Raw genomic sequence first — 24,623 nt, 5'->3', positions numbered from 1 at the left:
ACATCATAAGAAAACGTGTTGTGCCTGTATATAAATTATGAAGTAGTAATACTTCTAAGATAAGCATTAGGATGTGGTTTTTAACTAATATGACCAGTTTACATAGGTTTACATGGTGAAATATGTTTTTTGTGGTTGCAGATAGGTCAATGTACGATGAGACTCGAGTTTACCTAAAGATGCAGAGAACTATATATTTAAGGAAAGATAGCCTGAAGGTGTGTATCTTTTATAAAATCACATATATGTTTAAATGGTGATCTATATTATTCAAGGATGTTGAAAATGTCATGTATATAATGAGAGTGGTGCATTTCTTTCAAAATTTTCTGTTTAAAATTGGGGAGGGGTAATAGTGCAAAATGTCTTTTGAGAGTTTGTGTGATAGCTTCACTTGGCATGTAACTTTTCTTTGAGAGATTCTGACTATATATTTGAAGACACAAGAAATATTTGAGAAATGATGTAGGTATGCCATTAGGTAAAGGTTTTGTGCTTTCAAAAGTTGAGAATGGTTGTTTTCAGTTTTAGAAGCTTACTGATGCTTGTGGATGCTGAGTAACAGAACACTGTATAGTCTTCGAAAGCCATGTATGCAATTATATGTCAAGTGTGATATCTAGACTTATTCATTTACTCAGGTACTACACATACACTCTTCCAATCACCTAGGCACTAATTATGCACTCATTGAACTACGCAGGCAACACCCATGCGTCCATCCAATCACCCAGATAGTAGCAATGTAGTTATGTGAATACACAGGCACTACCTATGCAGACATGGAACCACTGATGTAGTTCCTTTATACTCTGGGAATCATGCAGCCACTACCTATATTCTGAGTGAATTATGTAGGCACTATCAATGCACTCATCCAATCATCCAGGGAGTAGTGTTGTACTCAACCAGAAACACCTGTATTTACAAGTTTTTTGAGGAATATGTACTCCTTTAGAACCATCTGGTGAATTATATATGTAACCTGTCACACACTGTTTGTGTGTTACTTAAGAATTAGTGGGCTATATGCTGTGATAGAGACATTAATGTGCAGATTTGTATGTGGAGTGTTTCTCAAAATGTAAATCTGGCACATATAAGTAGAGAAGTATTGAAACACTAAATGTACCAGTGACACAGTTGTAGAGAGGCACAGAAATAGGTCATGTTGTGTTTTTGTATTTACAGTATTGAGACACTGTATGTACTTTTAAGCTTTGCTTGATATTTATTTTAAAATTAAGTACATACGGGATAAAGTGTTGTTTTCGTGTGTATAAGTGGGAACCGAGATATGGTGCAGCTGTGTTGTAGGAGAAGGTGCTATAATATTAAAAGGTAAGTAATAAATTAAGTTTTGTGTTTTGGTTTGCGATTTGTACATTGAAGTAAATGCTTGTAGTTATGTAGGTAGGTGGATTTGTAGATTTAAAACTGCAACATAACATAAAAAATATTTTTGTAATATGTGTAAGCCAGTACTGAAGTAGATATAGTTTTTTTTTACAGAACACTATATGTGCATAAATACAGACAGATTGCACATAAAAGCTAGGAGGGAAAAGGAACAGAAGCAAGCACAGTATCTGAGACTCAAAAGGGGCAAAATGAAGAAAAAGTGGTGAACGAAAGAAGAGCTATTGTTAAGAGCACAAACTCATTTCCTAAAAATATATGTGGATATTTCCAACGATTATGAAATAATGAAAATAATATTCAAACTATGAAAAAAAATAATGATAGACTAAATCTATATAGCGAGAACAGGAAAGAATGTAACAAAGATGTATACTGGAAAAACAACTGTTATAAAAGGGTCAAGGGGACAATTTTTACCGACCTCTCAAGTCCACACCCCCAACTGAATCATTAGTAACAACAGAGAAAAACTAGGAGGTCTATTGGGTGAAAGAGAAGTGACCAACGAGAAACTGACACACACCACTGTCACGACTAACGGTGAGGGTCCATCAGTGATGAAAGAATCCTATCAGCCCACCCATTTGGCGGAACCTCGTCATCTAGGACCTTATCAGCAGGTGCTCATATGGCCAAGCTCAAATGTACTCGCTTGGTACCAACAGTTCCCATACTGAAAGAAGATGAGTCCTCACTGCGAGTGGTACTGATAGGGTGCAGTGCTCAAGAAAAAGTGCGTGGTTAAAATGGCGGTCAAGGTAGAATTTTTTTTTTTTTATTGGTATCTCCCTGGACGTCAGATTAAAACAGATGTGACAACAGTGTGAAAATATCACTGTCAGGTAAGCATCTAAGAATTAGGCCAACATGTTTCTGCCTTAAGTGTATAATTTTACAGGCATTCGTCAGGGCCAAGCTGTAAAAAACGGCTACTGCAACATCTATTGTATTCACTATGTGAAAAAATTAGGAAATCAAAACAAACTATATGGCATGGTTTTTGAGGTAAGTTGAGTCATGTGGCTAGGTCAGCCACCCTACCGTATCTGGTAGATAAACCATGCAGAGACCAATCCTTTCCTGTGGAAGATAAAGAAAGAAAGAAAAGGCTGATATTGCATACATTGTACAAACTTCTGTATCAAAAAGGTGTGGAGATAAAGTACTCGTGGTGTTGGTACACTTCAAGCGACAGCTCAATGAGAGCCAGTCAGAAACGTGACTTAGATGAAGTCAAAATCAGGTAATCTGAGTGATACAATATTTAAAGAGAAGAACAACTCACCCAGCGCTGTGTGGGAGTCAAGCCTCACCTCACCCGGCAACGGCTCGGATAGAGAGGCCCCGCTCTGTGAGACATACGGAGAAAGACAGATTCAACATTGATAAATGTCAGACTCTGTGTATGTAATGATATCTTAAAGACAATCATAAAACTTGGTTTTTAATTTACAGGCTCCATGTCCCAACTCAGCGAAGGCATGAAGAAGGTAGGGTCACCCTCGACTATGGTATATGATATTCATTACCTCGGATCAACATGCTGGTAGACAGCGACTTAAGATAGAGTTTGTGGACAAGTGTATAATCCAGAACAACGGGGCTAACATATTTCAAAAGATGCTCCTGGCCCTGTTGTGATATCAGCCAAGGGGAGGGAGGGACATGCAGTGCCCTAGACCCTCCGCCTGATAATTATGCAGCGCAAGAAGTATGCTATTCTCAGTCATCTCTAACTGGAAAAAGAGTGTCAATAAAGAAAACGTGACCACATATAGAAAGCACACGAGTAGAGCCCTGCACTAGGAACAGAGCCACAAGGGGATGTCCTTACCTGTCCGTCGGTACCTCCAAGTGTGACCGGAACCGAAGGGGAGGCGCCGACGGACAGGAAACACGGAACTTAAATACCCACGTTAATTGGGGAATAAGACGCTAATACAACACACCTGCGAGACAATCAGAGCGTCGGCGCAGTGCGTATCTGGCGTTGTAACGCATGACGCGAGAGAGGAGTATCACTGACTCGCGCATGCGCCCTAGGATCAAGGGCCGGAACCGTCATGCCCGGAGCACCAAGCTGACGAGGCTTCACGCCTGCGTGAGTATGTATTGAAGCGTACAAACTCTGACGCATGCGTGACGGACGTAATGCACTACACTACGAATCTCTAAAGAGAGGGAAAACCGCGCTTGCGCGAGTCCAGAGACACTGCCAGAACCAGTCTCGGCCGATCTTCGTCTCTTGAAAAACAAATGCAGACTCCCAAACGCCTACGTAAAAAGACTCTAATGTGGCTATTTCTATTTATTTTCTATTTAAAATTATTTATACAGCGCACGTACACCAGCGGTTTCATGGCGCTAGACTGACAACGAGCTAAACATGAGGGGAAAGCTCAGATTATTGGTTAGAAAGATTTAGCAAAGAGATATGCCTTGAGCTGTTTCCGAAACAGTAGGTAGGAGGTAGAAGCTCTGAGCTGCGGAGGTAGTGAGTTCCAAAAGATCGGGGCGAGGGTCGCAAATTTGGAGCCTCCCCATTTCTTTCTCCGGAACCGTGGGACCGTAAGGAGGGATTGGGTGGAAGACCGCAGTTCCCTAGCGGGGACATAGGGCACAATCTCAGATGAGATGAAAGCCGGGGCCGTGCCCAGTCGCGCTTGGAAGGTGATAGAGGCAAGCTTGCTTACTAGATAAGGGAACCAGAGGCGTGATGGTAATAAATTAAATGTATTCCTTCGTACACCCGTTAGGAGTCAAGTGAGTGCAAAAGTAGACTAACACAACCAGTGCTATTATATATACTCTGACCAGGCGTGTAACTGCCTAAAGTGTTGTTATATCTAGGATATATATACACTATTGATCTGTTGGCATTATGTTTCAGATAAAAACCATCTTTAATCTTATTTAGACTGAAGCACCCCAAAATAACTAACCAAGATGATATTTTATGGAGAAATCTCTGTGCAAACTTCTTTAGAATGCACCTACACTTAGTTAGACTCAAAAAAATGGTGTCTACAAGGTGTTGTGTACATCATAACAATGTGCCAATAGGCTCCAGGATTATGCTTAATATGTAGAAGGGTTTATAAGAAAGTAGACAGGGTATATGGGATGGACCCAAGCAGATAGTGTAATTCATCTCCTAATGACCAAATGCCGGTTCAGTATGGTATCTCAACACTGCCATCAGTGTGGCTGGATAGGTGTAATTCATAGTGAGACCCAGGGTATGTTATCATTCAGACCCAAGACATCTGTCTTGAGTTTGTAAATCCAACGTTGCTCTCTGAAGAACAGGAAATGTGACACATCCGTCACGTGTGGTGGAATGAATGGTCGCTCCAGGACAACCCATTTCATTTCATCAGCCTTATGTTTGTGTTCCAGGAAATGATTCGTTAGGCGAGTAGATTGTTTATTGCACCGGATGGTGCTCTTATGCTCACTTATACGGAGCTTGATCTTCCTGGTGGTGTGTCCGATGTAAATCAGTTTACAGGGGCATGTTATCATGTAAATCAATTTATCTGAGTTACAGTTAGTGTGGGTGTTTAAGCGCCACGGTCTTGCTGTCCCTATGTCTACTATCAAAGTTTTGCAAGTTTGGGGACAGACTGCGCATCCTCCGCACGGGTAATGACCTCGTACTGGTTCGGTATTCCACAGAGTATTTGCATCTTTTTTCGGATAGTGCCTAGGCCTCGTATGTACGACGTTATCCCGGATGTTAGAGCCTCGTTTGAAGGCAAAGAGAGGGCGCGGAATGGCCCCCGTTGCTGTATTCAGTATCTTCGAATGTCTGAGGATGATTTTCTTCACTTCATTGGAACGGGTATTGAACGTATGTACCATGGTCATACGGTCGGTGGGTGTCTGTATACTCTTGGGTTCTAACAGCGCCTCTCGATTATTGTTGGCAGCTCTTTTACAGGCACGCCGGACAAGGTGGTTGGGGTAGTGTCGTTCTCTTAGCTGGGCTGTCAGATCCTTAGCATGCTGTTCGTACAAGGTCTTAGAGGAACAGTTCCTCCTGACTCTTAAAAACTGGCCTACTGGGAGGTTGTCTCGGAGTGCCTGAGGGTGGAAACTGTGGTAGGACAGCAAAGAGTTACGTGACATAGGTTTACGGTAAAGTTCACTATGCAGGCCTCCTATTCCTGCCTGGATCAAAATGTCCAAAAATGGAAGTTTTACATTGCTTGAATCCATTGTAAAATTCAGAAATTGATTCCGTGAGTTGAGCCACGTGTGGAAAAGTCCCACTTCATCGGTTGAGCCTCTCCAGATGACTAAAACGTCATCGATGTATCTTTTCCAAAGTAATACATGATGGCGAAAAGGGTTGCTCTGGTGGAGAACATAATCTTGCTCGAACTGGTGCATATATAGGTTGGCTAAACTGGGGGCAAACACACTCCCCATCGAGGTCCCAGAGACCTGTAGAAAAAGTTCATCTTCATATTGGAAAAAAAATTCCGTCATTGCCAACCTGGCGCATTCCATGATAAAACCCACTGGTGTGATTGTGTTCAGTTCTCTCGATTCAAGAAGTGCCCTTATGCAATCTAGTGTCTCCTGCTGCGGGATGCATGTATACAAAGACTCGACATCGAAACTGACTAGGAGGTCAGTCTCAATGTCGAATTCCACTTCTGACAGTAATCTCAAAACGTCACTAGTGTCCTTCAGATAGGTCGGAGTCTCTGCGACGATTGGTTTCAGAAAGAAATCCACAAAGGTGGATAAAGGCTCTAGAAGGGAGCCTATTCCTGATATAATTGTTCGTCCTGGGGGTGGCCTCTTGTCTTTGTGTATTTTCGGTAGGCAGTAGAAATAAGGTATTACAGGATGTGGGGTATTCAAATATCTCGCCTCTAAGGGTGTGACCCAGCCTTCACTCGATGCTTCTTCAATGAGACATTTGATCTCATTGGATAACCTTGTCGTAGGATCCTCAGTGAGTCGGCGGTAAGCTCTTGTATCATTAAGCTGTCTGCGACACTCAGTTCGATAGGCATCTGTGTCCATCAGTACAATTGCCCCACCCTTGTCGGCAGGTTTTACTGTCAAGGATGCATCTTTGGCCAAATCCATCAGGGCAATTTTTTCAGCTTTCGTAACATTCTGATAGATGCTCCGCTTCTGTTGATTAAGGTTATTGATGTCATGAGTTACTGCTTGTTCAAAAGCAATCACTCGTGCTGGAACTTGATGACTCATCGGTGTATATGTGGATTTGGGTCTAAGGCCAGTGTTGCGATCCGAGGGTTCCATGTTCTCCGCCTCTTGATCGGTGTTGAAAAAGAAGTGGAGACGTATCTTCCTGTAGAAGTACTCCAATTCTCGTCTCAATGTAAATGGGTCACAATTGTTGGTGGGAACAAAACCTAACCCTTTGTTGAGGACGGATTTCTCATCGGTTGTTAGGATACAAGTACTCAAATTGACCACTAGGTTGCTGTCCCTGTTCTCGATGTGTTTGTCTGTGGTTGTCCTGTGTGTGCTGGATTGGTTTCTGGTGCCCAATGTACTCCCTGTTGTCCTCTCCTTCTCCCGCGGGTCCTGCCACGGCCCTGCCATAAAAAAGACTGATCTGGGTAGAATTGTGGGAAATTGGGCATGGGATAACCCATTGGGGGTGGACCCATGGGGGGTTGCTGATAACCCCAAGGGGCAGGGGGCCACCATTGGCCGGCATTTGGGACAAACGTGTTCATCCCTCGCCCTCTGTTAGATCTCCTTTGGTTACTCCTTCCTCTCCCTCTACCAGGTGTCCCTGTGTTTGTGTTGTTTGCATCACTCGAATCTGAGTCTGTACCAGAAGAGGAATAGTTGGAGCCATATCTTTTGCCTCTAGGGTTGAAATCTGGAGCCACATAAGAGTCACTAGTATAAGGATAGGCTGCTTCCATGGAGAAACGAGCCAAATCCTTCTTGAATTTATCAATTTTACTCATTAAGATGTTATCTCTGTAATCCTTGTTGGTTTTGTTGGTCTCATCCATGTGCTTCTTGAAAATCACGGGTCTGATTGCGGCATTGATCTGGCCTTCAAGAACTTGGATTTCAATCAGCACCGCATCGGCTGCTTTTTTAGCCGTCTTAATTATTAAGATCAACCAATCTCGCGTGCAGCGCCAGGCTATTAGTGACCAGTTCCGTAGGAACTCTTTGTCAGTGAGAAAAAGTCTCGGTGTGTTGGTCACAATTAAGCCCGACGGTGCACACTTACCCTGCAGGTATTCGTTCATTATCACTCCATGTAGAGAGATGCGGGAGTGGTTCTTTTTCAAATTAAGCATAGTAACCCAGTCATCCTCGGTAGTGGTGGATGTCGTGGGTAAATCATCAAGAATGCTGTTCCTAGTGCAGGGCTCTACTCGTGTGCTTTCTATATGTGGTCACGTTTTCTTTATTGACACTCTTTTTCCAGTTAGAGATGACTGAGAATAGCATACTTCTTGCGCTGCATAATTATCAGGCGGAGGGTCTAGGGCACTGCATGTCCCTCCCTCCCCTTGGCTGATATCACAACAGGGCCAGGAGCATCTTTTGAAATATGTTAGCCCCGTTGTTCTGGATTATACACTTGTCCACAAACTCTATCTTAAGTCGCTGTCTACCAGCATGTTGATCCGAGGTAATGAATATCATATACCATAGTCGAGGGTGACCCTACCTTCTTCATGCCTTCGCTGAGTTGGGACATGGAGCCTGTAAATTAAAAACCAAGTTTTATGATTGTCTTTAAGATATCATTACATACACAGAGTCTGACATTTATCAATGTTGAATCTGTCTTTCTCCGTATGTCTCACAGAGCGGGGCCTCTCTATCCGAGCCGTTGCCGGGTGAGGTGAGGCTTGACTCCCACACAGCGCTGGGTGAGTTGTTCTTCTCTTTAAATATTGTATCACTCAGATTACCTGATTTTTACTTCATCTAAGTCACGTTTCTGACTGGCTCTCATTGAGCTGTCGCTTGAAGTGTACCAACACCACGAGTACTTGATCTCCACACCTTTTTGATACAGAAGTTTGTACAATGTATGCAATATCAGCCTTTTCTTTCTTTCTTTATCTTCCACGGGAAAGGATTGGTCTCTGCATGGTTTATCTACCAGATACGGTAGGGTGGCTGACCTAGCCACATGACTCAACTTACCTCAAAAACCATGCCATATAGTTTGTTTTGATTTCCTAATTTTTTCACATAGTGAATACAATAGATGTTGCAGTAGCCGTTTTTTACAGCTTGGCCCTGACGAATGCCTGTAAAATTATACACTTAAGGCAGAAACATGTTGGCCTAATTCTTAGATGCTTACCTGACAGTGATATTTTCACACTGTTGTCACATCTGTTTTAATCTGACGTCCAGGGAGATACCAATAAAAAAAAAAAATTCTACCTTGACCGCCATTTTAACCACGCACTTTTTCTTGAGCACTGCACCCTATCAGTACCACTCGCAGTGAGGACTCATCTTCTTTCAGTATGGGAACTGTTGGTACCAAGCGAGTACATTTGAGCTTGGCCATATGAGCACCTGCTGATAAGGTCCTAGATGACGAGGTTCCGCCAAATGGGTGGGCTGATAGGACTCTTTCATCACTGATGGACCCTCACCGTTAGTCGTGACAGTGGTGTGTGTCAGTTTCTCGTTGGTCACTTCTCTTTCACCCAATAGACCTCCTAGTTTTTCTCTGTTGTTACTAACAAAGATGTATACACCTTAACCAGGAGACAGAAGCAGTTTAAGGAAATCAAAGCTAGGATGTTTTATAGAGGAGTAGTTAAAAATCTACTGAGAAATATTACAATGTAAAGAAGGAGACATGTAGCGAAACAGAAAGAACTAGTTGAGAGAGTAGTTGATAGGCCTTTGCTCTGAAGTTGAAGGTTATTATTTTGGTTATAAATCGAATGAAGACTATTGACAAAATGGTGTTGTACTTGAGGAGACAAAACCAGAAAAAAAGATTAGTGAATAGAAGTAACTTTTGTACGCTTTTTAGTGGAGAATGCATACATACTTCTAGTACAGAATCTTTCTTTAATGAAGAATGCTATCTTCAGGATAATAGATTAGTTTATGCTATTGATTACAGAGGACAATGCTATGAAATGAAAAATGGCACTCCTATAGAAAAAGAGGTGATGGTACCTACAAATGTACAACAAGTTACTGGAGAACAGGTAGAAGAAAGGCAGAGTTATGCGCCTGTATAGAAATGGAATTGTAGTAATATTTATAGTATTCAACAGCAATTCATTGATATATTAAGGACATTTATATATATCTTACCAATGTGAAGTACTTTTGCAGGGGGACTCATTGGCTTGTTTATGAAACAAAGTGTGCCAAAGCACTTTTCATCATTTCAGGATGTTAGTTGTACACCACTCAACAATGCAAACTTTAGTTAGGAGGCTCTACTATGTGAAAACTCCCACTTTATGTTTAGGAGCAATGAATAGAGCACTTTTGTATGGTATTGTAGCAGATGTAAAACAAGGTGTGTGATGATGTGTTGTTTCTTTGGAGGAGTTGTAGAACAGCACATAGATATTACAGTTGATAGTTTTGAAGAAGAGATTACAACATTTTACATAGTGTGGTCTAAAAAACCAGAGTATGTTTATATATGTTGTCGACGCACGAACTAGAAGGAAGACTTAAACACATTTTTAAAAAGTGAAAAAGTAAATAATGATAACTGGCAAAAGTTAGCTGTGTATTTATTTGTAGAGGAATGCTTTGACTTATCCATATGGCAAGTTATATGTAACTAATGTTAACAACAAACTAGAAGTTAATAAAATGAACAACACAAAAGCATAGCTATTAGATACTCATTTTGTAAGATAATACAATGCCTGCTTATGTAGAAAACCTACGAAGGGCCAACACATTCACATTTATGATTCTTGACAGAATTGTAAATGGCTCGTATGGGCTGCTCTCCAGCACTCACTACAACTCTACAATCCATACAGTATGATTCCATCCGAGAAAACTATGGAGTTAAATCTGAAGTTGAGATTGAACCTCTGAAGGGACTCTGCCCCAGTGTTGTTGTGGCTGGTATTGAAGTTCAGCCTTGAGTTGCCTTCTTGCTGCTTTTACACTATTGCTTTGGTATGTTTTTAGATGGTGAAGCATGCACGTAGCACTGCAAACATTGTTTCATTTGTATCCCCTTGACAATGTCTTGTGACATATTGTGCATTGTGCACATCTGCTCACTATGAACTCCTCTTTAAGAATGTTCAAGGTAGATAAATGGGTGTGCTCTGTCTATTTTTTTTAATTGAAAAGTGTATTATCCAATGATTTTCCTTTTGTTTCCCAGCGACATGATTTTCTGTTTACGTTTTGAATTTTTGTTTGTGGTTTTGTACGTGGCCATTCTTGAAAAGTCTGGAGCCACATCTGTTGCAGTAGTCTGCAACTCTCAAAGGACTTGCAGGGAGGGAATTGTTGCTGGTGCCACTGATGTAGATCGTCATCCAGCTTCCCTCTACTTGATTGCCAGTTAGAGATGTTTTCTATATTAGGTTTTAAGATGATAGTCTATTGACGTCATCCCACATGAATATTTTTTGTTTGTCCGTCTAGAGTGGATCTTTTCACAGATTGTGCATAGTAATAGTTTTGGAGCAGTTTTTGATTCCTGTTGAGTTTGGGTAAGAATGGGTAGTTTTATATGTGTTTTGTAGTTATGTTCTATTGGTGAGTTGAGCTGTTGAAAGTTATTTTCTGAAATTGTTTTTGTTAAATGTGTTGTTAAAATAAAGTTAAACAATTATGTTACTAAACAGCTAGACTCAAACTTTGTGTAAAATATGTTTAAATATCTGTTTACTTTTTGTCATTTGTATTTGTGACTTCTGATGTCATTGCGACATTCAGTGTAGCTGTGAGGAAAGAAAACACATGTATGATGTGGTTATTTCAACAAATGTATAAAAAGGGGAAAGTTAAATTAGTATTTTACTAAATACCTACACTGAAACTTTATATAAAGCACTTTGTCAAAAACACCTGGTATTCAGCGTGTCCTTGGAAATGGCACTCATAGAATCACAAAGGCACTACCTGTGCAATCATGAAGACGGCCTTTCTCCACCACTCTACAAACGTGCCTCCTGGCACAGAAATAGTTGGGGGATGAAGTCTGCTTGGCTATTAAGGGTCATTGGGGCCAACTACCCCTTCTGTTACCTCCAGCAAGTCCGACACAGTATGTTTGCTAAGAGGTCTTCGGAGGCTACGCCCCCTTTCTGCGCCACTCATCAAATGTGTCTCCTGGCATGCTACTGGTAGGGGAATGAAGTTCTCTTGGATGCTAGGGAACCAAGAAGCTCTCCTGGTACTTTTTTGAGTCCTACCCTGCAGGATTCCTGAGAGCTGGTCAGAGGCCCGACCTCTTGCCCCACTACTCTGCAAACAGCTTTGCTACTTTAAAAACCATCGAAATTAATTGAAAAAAAAAACAAATGTTATAGGGATCTTATAGTCAGGAATTAGCATTAAAAACCTTGGAATTCACTGAAAAAAACAAAGGTTGCAGGGACATTATAGTTAGGAAATTGAATTTAAAAAACCTTCAGAAAATCACTGAAAAAAATCAAAGGTTACAGGGACGTTATAGTTAGGCTCAGATTTCATACACACAAAACCAGAAATATTCAGCAGCTAACTAGAACTTGCGCCCCCGCAATGCACTGCTTATGACCTCACATATTACATTAATCATGATATGGTCAGTGACATCACTGATGACATCATCCAGTAACTGTATGTTTTTGTTTACTTCTTGATATTTGCAATATTTTCTTAGTGGTTTGTTTTTCTTTTTCCATTAAGTAATACTATCCTGAATTTGCTAATGCAAACATTCTCCTCAAACACCTTGAAAACATCCCTTGTGTATCAAGGTGTTTTTTGTATTGCATGTGTCCATGTGGACTTATGTGGATGTCATCTTCCAATTAATTCATCCCTACCGATAATATATTAAATTTCTATAAAATGTTGCCTAAGTGGGCTAATTAAATATTGCATCAGAAATAATTGCAGTCCTTAAACAAAGAATTTTTCAATAATGAAAAAAATATCTGAAGTAAATACAACTCAATGAAAATTATTATTAGAACTATTCAGCTGTATCAACAAACTGGCAAACACCTGAAAAGTAAACAAATATATTATTTTATGAATCTACAGTTTGTGTGAAGGCCAGTTCATTAGAACAGATTAAATTAAACTAGATTCAACTAGAAACTGAACTATAAATACTGGTTCCACTATTGAGGGGGGAATGACCCGCTCCTCAACATGCCGACCATTGGATTTCCGAGGATATTTTGGCATTGGGAAAGGAGAAAGGGAAATGAGAGAGACGTTTCTCTCTCTGGACACCGCATTGCAAGTAAACTAAACTGTGCTTGGCAACGAAGGGCATTGTGCCTGTGATGTATTTTTAATTATGTTTGCACTTGAAATTAACATTTGCCACTGAGACATTATTTTTTACATTTTGGTGCATTCTGGGTCCTGCAGTATCGAACTGGGGGCCACATGACCACTGGGAGGCTACAGATCACACTCACCTGTGAGCAAGGCGAGGGCGCCGAAACCGGTCGGGTTTAAAAGAGTGTTTTAATGTTGCTGAGAAAATGACACATTAAAGTCCTCTTGCATGCAATTCGGAGTTGGGCTCTGTCTTTTGCTGATATATTTATATTACAATGTAGTTTTTTATCTTTCACAAAAATTGTCTGGTCCAAAAAGACTACCTCATGTTTACTTACTGTGCTTGTGAAATGTAAGTTCAAATGATTGATATTAATATCATTGATAAACTTTTGAGCACTGGCTTCAGAACATTTCCAAATTATAAACAGGTCATCAATAAACCTAGACCATTAAACCACTTTTTCATTCAAATTTCGGGATATTCATGCCTGAGCACCTGCTCCTCCCACCAGCCCAAATGCATATTAGCATAACTGGGGGCAAAGCAGGTGCCCATAGCTGTACCCCTCTTTTGTTTGTAAAGTTGTTTTTCGAACAAAATGTAATTACTTTCAAGACATGTTTCTGCCATTTCAAGTAACCTGTTACTGTGTTGAAATGAAGACAATGATCTTGTTCCAAGAAAATGTTTTCGAGCTCTTAAGCCACCCCTAGGTCTTATGCTCGTGTACAAGGAGATGACATCCATAGAAATCAGCAAATAACCTTTTTACCATCCAATATCAAAGATTAGTTTTAATAAGTTACCAGGGTCTTGGATGTAAGATGGCAAATTGTTCACATGTTCCTGTAAAAAATAATAATGTACATGTTTTGAAGTATTTTCCATCATGCTGTACTGTGCTGAAATTATTGGGCGACCTGGTGGAACTGTAGGATTCCTGTGAATTTTTGGGATTAAATGCATGACAAGAATCGTCTGATGTTTATTTCTTAAAAAATCATATTATTATTTAGATACTAGACACATTCTTTGCAGGTCCTTAAGTTTGTTTAAATAGTGTTCTTGTGCTTGATTGACTTCAGAGATATTAACTTTGATATAGCAGTCAGTATCATTAGGTTGTTGCAGTGCTTCATTCAAATATAGTTGTATTGGTCATAGACTACATTTCCGCCCTTATCAGCATTGCATACTATTAGATTAATGTCATTCTGTAACTTTTTTTGTCATATAATACTCTTGTGAAATGCCGATAGTTCTTCTGATTTTGCATATTGTATTGGAGTTTTTTTTTAAAATCTGCTGATACTAGATCAAAGAGGGAGGTTTGGTATGAATATATATATTTTCAATGAAAAAAAACACAGGTTTCAGGGACGTTACAGTTAGGAATTAGCATTGAAAACACCTTAAAAATTCCCCGAAAAAACCAAAGGTTAGAGGGACATTTTAGATGTCATCAGTGATGTCACTGACCATGTCATGAGTGATGTAATATTTGACGTCATAAGCAGTGCATTGCGGGAATGAGTTATACTTAGCCCAGCTAGCTATATCGGCTGAATTTCTCTGGGTTTGTACAAGTGAAAGGTCAGACTAACTATAACGTCACTCTAACCTATTTTTTTTCAGTGAATATTTAAGGTTTTTTAAATGCTAACTTATAACTATAACGTCCTTGAAACCTGTGTTTTTTTCAGTGATTGTCTATAGTTTTTAGGTCTCGCGACCTATCGATGCGCGCATGCGCATCGAGCGGAGCGAGAATTCAAGTGGCGAAAACATCATGAAACCACCAGCCTTTTGCTGGCGTTTTCATGCAGTTCATGTGAACCACGTGTTCAAACATGAACGCGCATCAGCCTCCCTCCATTTGCCGCACAGCACATCAAAGGGCTTCGCCCAGCGTGTGCTCTGCGGCTTCTCCTCCCCTAATTGAATCATGGCCGGCCGTACTTTCAGTTTCCCGCTCTGCATTTAGCTTCTCCTCCCCTAATTGAATCATGGCCGGCCGCACTTTCAGTTTCCCGCTCTTTTTTGTTGTTGCTCTCTCGTGTCAGCTTTTAATTGCGTTTTTGTGGGGACTGCCAAAGTGTGCATATATTTATTTTCTTACTTGCCTGTTCTTTCTCCTGTTTCCATTTTCCCAGATTCTTCTTTTTCATCGGTTCCACCTTTTTCTTCTCCTCCTCCCCTTTTAGTTTCATTCTTCTTATTTCAATTTCCATTTCCTTGCTTCTTGGTCTCCTTTTCTTAGTCTCCATGCTTCCCCATGTATTCAATATTCTACCCATCTCTTCTGATTTCTCTAGTTATTCATGTTTGTACTTTATCGTCTATAACACTCTTATTTTCCTTAACACCAGTACTCCCTTTGGTGTATTTTCTCCTTTTCCGTCTGTCTAGATATGTTGTCGTTCCCATGCCTCTTGTTCTCTAACTCTTCACTCTGGCTCTCGTTTGTATGTTAATCTGCGTTCTACCCTCTCACTTACTTGCTCATCCCACACTTTTATCTGGCACCCCCTCTTTACCTCACATCTGTTGCTTTTATTGTCCCCGGTTCTACTTCTCTCTGTGCCATCTTCGTTTCTCCCGCGCGCCTCCTCTTCAGTGTCCTGTCCTGCAGCTGTGTCCTGGTGACGTAACGCTTCGCCGCGCGGAGGAAGTGTCAGCACGAGACCTGTGAGCACATTGTGAAACAGCGCGGTATCCGTAAAAAAGATTTATGCCACCAAGTCCAGGCTGCCTGGGGCGGCTGCCATGGCGAAAAGTCCATAGCCGTAGATGCCTCTCAAAGGCTGTTTTGTAGAGCTTTTTATGTATTTAATTGTTATGTAGCGCGGTCTTAGCCTAAACCTGATCCACGGCGTGAGAGCACTTAATGTATTGGATAAATAACAAGCATTGGCATTGCCAATAGGTCTCGCTTGTGGGACCTTATAAGTATTTAGTTTTGCAGCACAATATCCGATTATGCAACAAGGATATTGTGCTGCAAAACTAAATACTTATAAGGTCCCACAAGCGAGACCTATTGGCCTAACGGCTAAGGCGCTCGACCTCGGACCTGGGGATCTGGGTTCGAGTCTCGGTAACGACGCCAAAAACCCCCTGTGATTCTGGGCAAATCACTTAATCTCCCTGTGCCTAAAAAAAATGAAAGTGTGTCCTCATGTAACGTAACTGGTGCTATGTAAAGCGCTCTGATAACTGATTCGGTTCGGTTCTAGTTCGCGCTATATAAAACTCTGCAAAAAAAAAAAATGCCAATGCTTGTTTAACTAGCAATCGCATTTGTAGAGTGGTGAAGAAAGGGAACTGGGCCTCCAACCAGCCCTCAGGAATTCCGCTGTGTAAGACTTACAGGAAGTAACAGGAGGAGTTCTTGGCCCACAAGGGACGTCAGGAGTAAAGTGGACTTCTTCCCCCAACCAGTAGTGCGCCAGGAGGCGCGTTTGCAGAGTGGTGTAGAAAGGGGGCTGTGGCCTTTGAAGACCTCTTAGCAATCCCACAGTGTGGGACTTACTGGAGGGGTAGTTGTCCCTGCCATCTGCCAGCCTCCTGCGGGAGACGGCATTGCTTTTGTGCAGAGAGAGCTGCAAACATGCAGCTCCCTCTGTACAAAAACAATTCTGTTTTGCTTCATGGAAGCTAGACCAGTTTTTCTGCTCTTTCTTCCATGAAGCAAAGCAGTTTGCTATGGCAAGGCGGGAGCAGTGCTGCCGCCATGACATAGCAAACTGCAATGTCCCGGGGGTGGGCCCCGGGACATTGTTGCTGCTGGCCCTAGGAGGGGGCAGTCCCCAGGGCCATTTACAGCTCCAATAGGGTGGCCCTCTCCAACAAGTCCAAAGCCCCAGGGAGGTGATGGTCCCCGGGGCTGTGGGGGGCTCAAGCCTCCCATACTCTACTCTTTAATATAGCTCCGGGGAGGTGGCGGTCCCCGGGGCTGTGTGGGGAGGCAGGAGCACCCCAACATATTTCTTTAAAAATAAATGCCCCAGGGAGGTGGCGACCCCCAGGGGTTTGGGGCCCCCCCTGGCCCCCTCGCATTAATGAACTTAGCTCCGGGGGGTGTTGGTCCCCGGGCTGCATGGGGAGGCAAGAACCTCAGACGCATTTATTTTAAAAATAAATGCCCTGGGAGACGACAGTCCTCGAGGCTGCGGGGGGGTCAGGAACACCCCGGTGCATTTATTTAAAAGATAAATGCCCCTGGGAGGTAGTGGTCCCCGGGGCTGTGAGGGGCCCACGTTGCCCCCTCGCATTTAATGAACATAGCTTTGGGGAGGTGGCGGTCCCCGGAGCTGCGCGGGCCCACGCATGTATTTTGGCCCCCGGGACTTGGGCCACCTAGGGATCTAATTAAACAAAGCGTGGGAGCCCAATCTTCGGTTTTATCCCGTCCGGGTTTGCGGACCCAACCCGAATCCTGCCGATAACACAAAAAAATACTTTTTTGTGCCCTGGGGGTCCCTGCGGGACACCCTCGGCAGGCCTAGAGGGTCAGGGTGGTCAGTAGGAGATATATATATATAGTATTAACATAGGCATCAGATTACATTACACAGGGTCAGATTCTTTTTTTTTTTTATAAGCACAGGAGGTTAAGTGATTTGCCAACAATAAAAGGATGTTCAGCCAGCTCTGGGACCAGAACCTAGTTCTCCAGATGCAAAGTTGGCAGCTCCGGCCGTTAGGCCACATCCATATTTCTTACTTTTGGTGTGAAAGTCATACACAAGTGGCTGTCTTGCGGATGATCTGTATAGTGAGCACATTCTCTGTTAAAATGGATTTGTGAAATAAAATAACAGCAGCAACAAATATTGGAAGGTACACCTGGAGACTTGCTTGGGAATACTTCCAAGCGGTTGTATTAAAACTGGGCTTTGCGGCATTCTTCAGCACCTTTGCACTTGAGCACCAACAAGGCAAATCATCTTAATTACTTGTGTGTAGACCAGGACATTCACAACCCACCAAAAACCACCTTGCGACCTATCAGAGAGTCCCAACAGCTTTTTGGAACTTTTAAAATCATATGATGATCAGCAATGTTCTCCTTGTATAATATATACACATAAAAATCAATTAATTTGATTTATGCAACAAATAGAATGATGACATGAAGACTATTTGATTTATTCTGTTCAATGTAAACCTCATATAAAGGTTGTAGAGTAGCACATTTAGCAAGAAAGGTTAATGTGGTGACATACAATGGTTATAATGGTAATCACTATTCTCAAAGACCTCTAACTTTTATGTAATATGAAGAGAACACTACGTGTCTACAAGGTCAGGTTCTGTATTGACAGATGATACACATATCCTAGTGTCAGGTATCAATCTAGTAAATTATGCAGGGTGTAGTTATCCTGTGGTAGTATTAGAGGATTTACTTTTTTTTAGCATGAGGATCAGAAGATACGAACCATTATAGCATATTATAACACACAGAGGGGTAGTGCATGGGGAATGAATACTCAAAATGTGTTTTGAATGAATGATTATGGTTAAAAGAAATATTATGGACATCCATGAATGTTAGAACTGGTTGAACAAAAAGTCGTAAAATTAGAAAGTTGATAGTAGTCTGCTAACTAAAGAAGAAAGACAAAACAAAATACCTTGAGCTACTCAGAAAAGCTGTCATGGAGATAGTCCCAGGGGAGAGTTTTCATATTAGAAACTACCCAGGACCCCTTTCACATTAGGTTATGAAAGGGGTCCGAGGTTTCTCAATTTTTGTGCACATGCAGTGAAACCAACCATGAGATTTGAAAAAAGCTGTTGAAATGAGGAGTGATCTATAGGGTCAATGGAGAACCAGCTATATCCCACTATGAGATTAAAGGAAGGTGTATAATCCCTAAACCAGCATGTAGGCCTCCATGACTGTGGGTTAAGGTGTGTGTTGATGTGAGTAGTTAGTGAACTGATTTTTACCTACCCGGTAGGCTGGTAGGAATGTTAATTAGAGAAGTCAGCCTTGACAGAGAGTTGATTTACTAAAGTAAAATAATGGAAATTTATAGGAAAATGTATATCCACTTAAGCAGTGTACATGAGCCAAAAAACTATAATTCCAGGACAAAAAATGGGGGAGGAGGAAGAACAGCAGAACAGAGGAATTGATTTCGCTTCAGGGTCTAATACAGTCTATGCCATTAAAAAACGTTGAATGTGTTTAAAAGGATCCATTTTGCTGGACAGGATTTAGGGCCTCGCCGTAGAGCAGGGTCAGAATTGTATGCAATTGTGATGTAGCTCGCTGAAGAAAGTTATTTAACTCACACTGACACACAGAATTCAGTTCTCATTGAAAAGGTTGAAATGAATGCCCACGGCAGAAGTCATGCCCTCGAATTATCATGACAAATACTTACAGCGAAAAACATGAAAAGGTAAATACTCAGGATCCGACATCCTCAGGATGATGCTGCAGGCTTTTCCACTCAGCTCTTTTGTGGGTGACTTTGTGAAGTAAAGATTTCTCAATTCGGACCGTCTTCCAGGTAATTACCGATATGAAAAAGGAGGTGATGGCCCTAGATCAACATAGTATTATCTGTGTGTTTGAGTGCAAAAAGTCCAGACAGTTTTCACAGGTGTATGAAGTGTCTCATCAAGCACAGTTGTCCCTAGCTAGGCTCCTTGAGAAGCTCTCAGTTGGTGCACAGGGACTTCGTCATGCATTATTGCATGTTATGTTTGAGATCTGCAGTTAAAACATTGAATATGTGCCAGTGGTGTCTTTGCAACAGTGGAAACGTAATGTTTCTATAGTAGTTCTTCTTAAATTCACAAAACACGAGAAGCATGTTTCCTAAGTCAATACAGTTCAGTAAGATACAATGGTAGTTTTCAGAACTACTACATGTCAACTATCGAAGTAAAAACCCTGTAGTCAGATGGAACTTCCTAGTACCAACAAAGGTGGTGGAAGTCCCTGTTCCCTAATACTGTTTCTGGCACATTTTTTCAAGTCTTCACTTCATGGTTTCTGGGACCACTGCACTAACCAAAGACGCACGCTGCCAACTATTCAGACCGTCTTCGACTGAGGTGCCTACTCCTTAGGAACATGTACATATGGTTTGGAAAGGATACATTTTAGACAACATGTAAAGGCATGTCTTCAAGGATGGGAAATCTTGTACTGTAAGGTATAGGTGCCAACCGTGCCTTTTTAGGCACATTCTCAATGCTGGGGGCCTGAAGCCTCTACAGTGCATGTACAAACGCCAGTGATAAATATATTTTCAATGTACAGTGAGATAAACCGCATTAAAAAGGTTTCAATGTCAACCAAGTTGTCGTCATTGGCTAGCCCATAACATTAAAGTATGCCCAGTGGAGAAACCTCTGACCTCTCGAGGTATATTAAAGGTCAACTCCTTGTTGTAGCTACTGCTGCAAAAAACTGAGCAAAAGCCCCATGAGGGACCATGAAGGGCCATTAGGGGGCTAGGTCACAAGGAAATAATTGGCATAGGGTAAGGTCCCTCTCCGAACGTACCTCCTCTACAATCCCTGCCCTTTTTTCCTTAGCCGCACTACACCCTTCCGAACAAGAGAACTTGACGGGGGAAAAAAAAAATAAAAAAAAAAAATCACACAGCAAGAACATAGCACAAAATTATAAAAGATTATAAAGATTACTTACTTACAATATTATAAAATGTCGTCCCCACAAAAGCATGTTTTGTCCTGAGATAACGAGCCATGACCAGATTATAATTTTATCAGAGTGCAAACATAAGTAATAATAGCTGAAAAAACGTTTACAGTTTTTAGCAGAAACAGCAGAAATCAAAATTTAAGTACTATGCTGCCTGCATTACATTAACCAACATTAGTAATAGGGAAATAATTTGCATTAATTCATTATATCTCAAAAGAAGAACCAGAAGCACATCACAGACTTCAGTAGACTGTATAGAAATTGTTTAAATTGCAGACAATAACATGTTTATGATTGTGTATGTTAGAGTGCAGTAGACAGAGATTTAACAATGTTAACACTATAAATGTTTTACTCTTAAAATACCGGTACATACCTGTTAATACGCTTCTTCTTTCCTGGGGGTCCAAGTGATCAATAGGATATGGCAGATCCTCCCGCTTACATCTTGGAGGTTTATCAGCAGATATAACTGGATATCCTGTAATACATTAATGCATGAGGAATAAGATGCAAGTTTCTTAAACGTAAGTCCTACAGTGATTACACAATATGCACAACCTTGTCATCACAAAGAACATCTAACATTTCTTGCTCAGTGTTAGGCTGCAGATTAAAAATCTCTAGGTGGGTCATCCGCAGGACTCTCGAAATACACGATGCCAACAAAGCAATAGAGCTGAATGTAACATTAGGCCAAATCACACATGTCCAATAGACAAATTAGAGAGATGTGGGGGCAAGACAAGTATGTACATGGAGTAAACCATGTATGTGTCTCCCCCGCTTTATCCCTCAATCCAGCGACCCTTCTTGCTCCATCATTCCTGCTCCACTGGCTCTTCTGTGGTTCCAGGGATGGGGAGGCTCCAACCTTAAGACTGTTGTCGGTGCTTTGTACCAGACTGAGACAGCATCTGAAAATCTGGGGGAATGTGGAGACCAGGTTGCTAGTTGCAGGATAATACACCAGGTGCTACAGACAACTACAGATACCAGGGCCTGCCTAGATCCTGCAGAGAGGGAGGGAGAGCCATGGAGGTTACTTCACAGCACAGCAGCAAAGCTTGGGAAGGGTTTACCTGTGATTGTTCAACTGACCTCGTGCAGCTCGAAATATGGGACTTTACCTGTTGGACAACTCTGGCAGTAATGTGTTACAAGCAAAGATCAGACGGGTCTGGAGATGCTGAAGATGAGTAAACACTCGCCGACGCAGGTGTGTTTGCAGCCCTGCTCAGGGATCTTACAAGCAGTAAAGGAAACCTTTCTTTAGAGATACGTTGATGCGATTTTTTGTTCTGAATATTTCAATATAGTGGGCCTCCCTTCTTTACCTGAGGCCTCTGATCCTGAAAAGTGAGAGGTGGCTGAGCTGGAACGAAGACCTGGTAGACTATTCTGGACCATGATATATACAAGTGCTCGCCTCACCATTCCCTGCTGACAGGATGGCACCAGACAATATTAAGCAAAATGTTGGGGGAGGAGCACTCCTCTTTGTCCAAGGGCAGTAATGACTGAAACCATGTAAGCGATCTGTTTCTCAGGAGACTCTTCCTCAATCCCACATGCAAGACGGACAAGGCTCAGGAATCACAAAGGATTTGTGAAAGGATGGTTCTGACCTGTTTAAATATATTCAAGATTATTAAGAAAGATGACCATGGATTGGCAGAACGTGTATTCAGCCTAGAGAAATTCTGTGAGAAGAGGTGTATAGAACAGTAATTTCTTGTTGCTTTAAGAGAATACCTTTAAGAAAAGCTTGAAGATGTAGAGAGCTGCTCACAGTAAATACCATTTAAAAAAAAAAAAAAAAAAAAGATTATATGGCATATGAGAATTAGTTGAACAATAACTCTGCACCCAATATACGAGGACTAGAGGTCTTGTCAAAATTATAATTGTACCCGTAACCAAGTGACGTGGATACATATATACTAACGTATATACTTTGTGAGTAGTGCTTCAACTGTGTATACGATATGTGGAATGTGGAGAAAGAAGTGTATAGACCTCACCTTGACTAAAGTGTACATTGCTGTGTATGTATTACAGAATAAACAAATAAAAAAAAAATGGAGGATAGGTTTCCCAAGAAGGAGCAGGCGGAAAATGAATCGAACGATAATTGAGGAAATTGTTTGGAGCTGTCCTTGGTGCAAACGACCAACAGCAGATTGGCCTTGGCAGAACACATACACTGTATTCATTTGGCACAGAGGAATTCACCCCCTGATGTTCTAACCAAAGTTTATTAATTCTAACTTAAGGAAAAGATAACGGCTTTCACCTGCAATAACTGTCGTCTCCTTTGGAGGACATAAAGTAATTTTCTTTCAGGAACTCTCTGCAATATTCTGGTTTCCTGAGGTTGATCCTACTATAGATCTGAACACAAGGCCTTGTACAAATATTTGTGCATTTGACTCTCAGCGTAACGAGGGCGAACGGTAACAGGATTCTTATTGAGGTAGTGTGGGGGGCAAGAGCTCAGGGCTCAACAGTCAACCGAGTTTCTTTAACACTGATTGTCACATGCTTTGCAAGAGTTACATGGATTTTCTAACACAGTTGGAAATATTTCCTGCTATGGCTTACCATATGCTTGCCCAAGTGGTCATAAGTCCTGGCAAATTTGGTCATACTCAAGAGGCACACTTGGCCACGTTTTCCCTCCCTTCCGATACCCTTCCTCACCCAAATCAAAAAAGTCAGATGCACTTGCCTCGCTCATATCTAAAGCTCAGCATCTTCCAAGGAAATTTAAGCTACACACCCCTACCCACTGTAGCATACATTTCACATGAAAGTAGGCTATTCACTTCAGCTATACTGCTGATGATCAAACTTAGGAACAATCAGGAAATAGACTTCAGTCAGTGGTGAAATCCACTAAACCAGAGACAGAAAGTACACAAACGTCAATAATGATAAGAGGCCATACTAATGACACAATGTCGGCTACACAAGTCTCAATAAGATTTGCTTTTGTCACCTACAACTCACTTTCATGTGCAAGATGCACATTTTCAACAATTAATTCAGCACCCTCCATTTAACAAGCCCTCACATTGATATATTTTCACAAAAACTACTAGAAATGCCCAACATGTGCCATTTACATGTACTATTTGTGCTTGGAAGGGGGTTCTGCACATGAAAAGCACTACAACGGATGATTGCAGGTTCAGCACACTAAAACACTACATGTAACAAACTCATTCTCTTTCTCAGTAATGCATCTTATGCTCAAAGCATGTATTACTAATCAATACTAAGAGTGTTCATGCATCCATGTTAGGTTTTCTACTTACCTCTGTTTGGAATATTGCAACTTAAACTCTCTGCTGAATTTGGACTGCCAGAAACACCACTGTGTTCATCTATGTCAACTCTCAGAAAGATGTCCGGGTAAAAAGCTGGATGACCTGGTAAAAACAAAAAATAACAAATATGAATTTGTTTTCAGTCAGCATGCTGTGTTGTACATCATAATTAGGGCTTCCGGTTTTCAGTTTTTACTGATTTTTACAGATAAATACAGACTGAAAACAATGTATTTCCAGTCTGTATTTATTTTTAACCTCTTCCATGCTCGTGACGGGCCAAGCTCGTCATGAGTCACAGTAGAGCTGTGTTCATGACGAGCTGGGCTCGTCATAACGGCTGCGCGCCGCCCAAGCGCGATTGATTCCCCGCCTGTGCTGGAGAATTAATCAGTGGGCGGGGTTGTGATGAGCCCAGCTCGTCATGAGCAAAGCTCCACTGTGACTCATGACGAGCTGGGCTCGTCACGAGCACCGCAGCGCCGTGCTCACCCCGCACCGTGTGGGAATTACCCCCGCAGCGAAGGGGTTAAAAGCGGAAAAATATTGAAAATGGTGCTTCTTGTGAGAATCTCTCCATGCTGTTTTTCATGAATTCTAGGCAACAGCTGAGCAGGCAGACAGAATGGAGGGTTAAAATACAGGATGAGATTTCCTTAAATACAGGCATATGTAT

General features: G+C 41.5%; 1 protein-coding gene across 1 annotated transcript in view; it reads right to left on the bottom strand.

Annotated features, from left to right (window-relative positions):
- Nucleotides 1-24,623, bottom strand: part of LOC144829331 (zinc finger protein 777-like) — a 104,774-nt gene that overhangs the window by 41,545 nt on the left and 38,606 nt on the right. The window contains exons 5-6 of the mRNA XM_078688377.1: nucleotides 23,936-24,049; nucleotides 20,992-21,096 (exon numbers count right to left, since the gene is read on the bottom strand). Coding sequence (XP_078544503.1) covers nucleotides 20,992-21,096; nucleotides 23,936-24,049 — 219 coding nt within the window. The remainder of the gene's footprint in view (nucleotides 1-20,991; nucleotides 21,097-23,935; nucleotides 24,050-24,623) is intronic.

This window comes from Lissotriton helveticus, chromosome 4_1 (genome assembly GCF_964261635.1).
Source record: "Lissotriton helveticus chromosome 4_1, aLisHel1.1, whole genome shotgun sequence".
In the NCBI taxonomy this organism is placed as follows: Eukaryota; Metazoa; Chordata; class Amphibia; order Caudata; family Salamandridae; genus Lissotriton; species Lissotriton helveticus.
The sequence above is the reverse complement of the archived record's forward strand: the minus strand, read 5'-3'. Positions and strand labels throughout refer to the sequence as shown.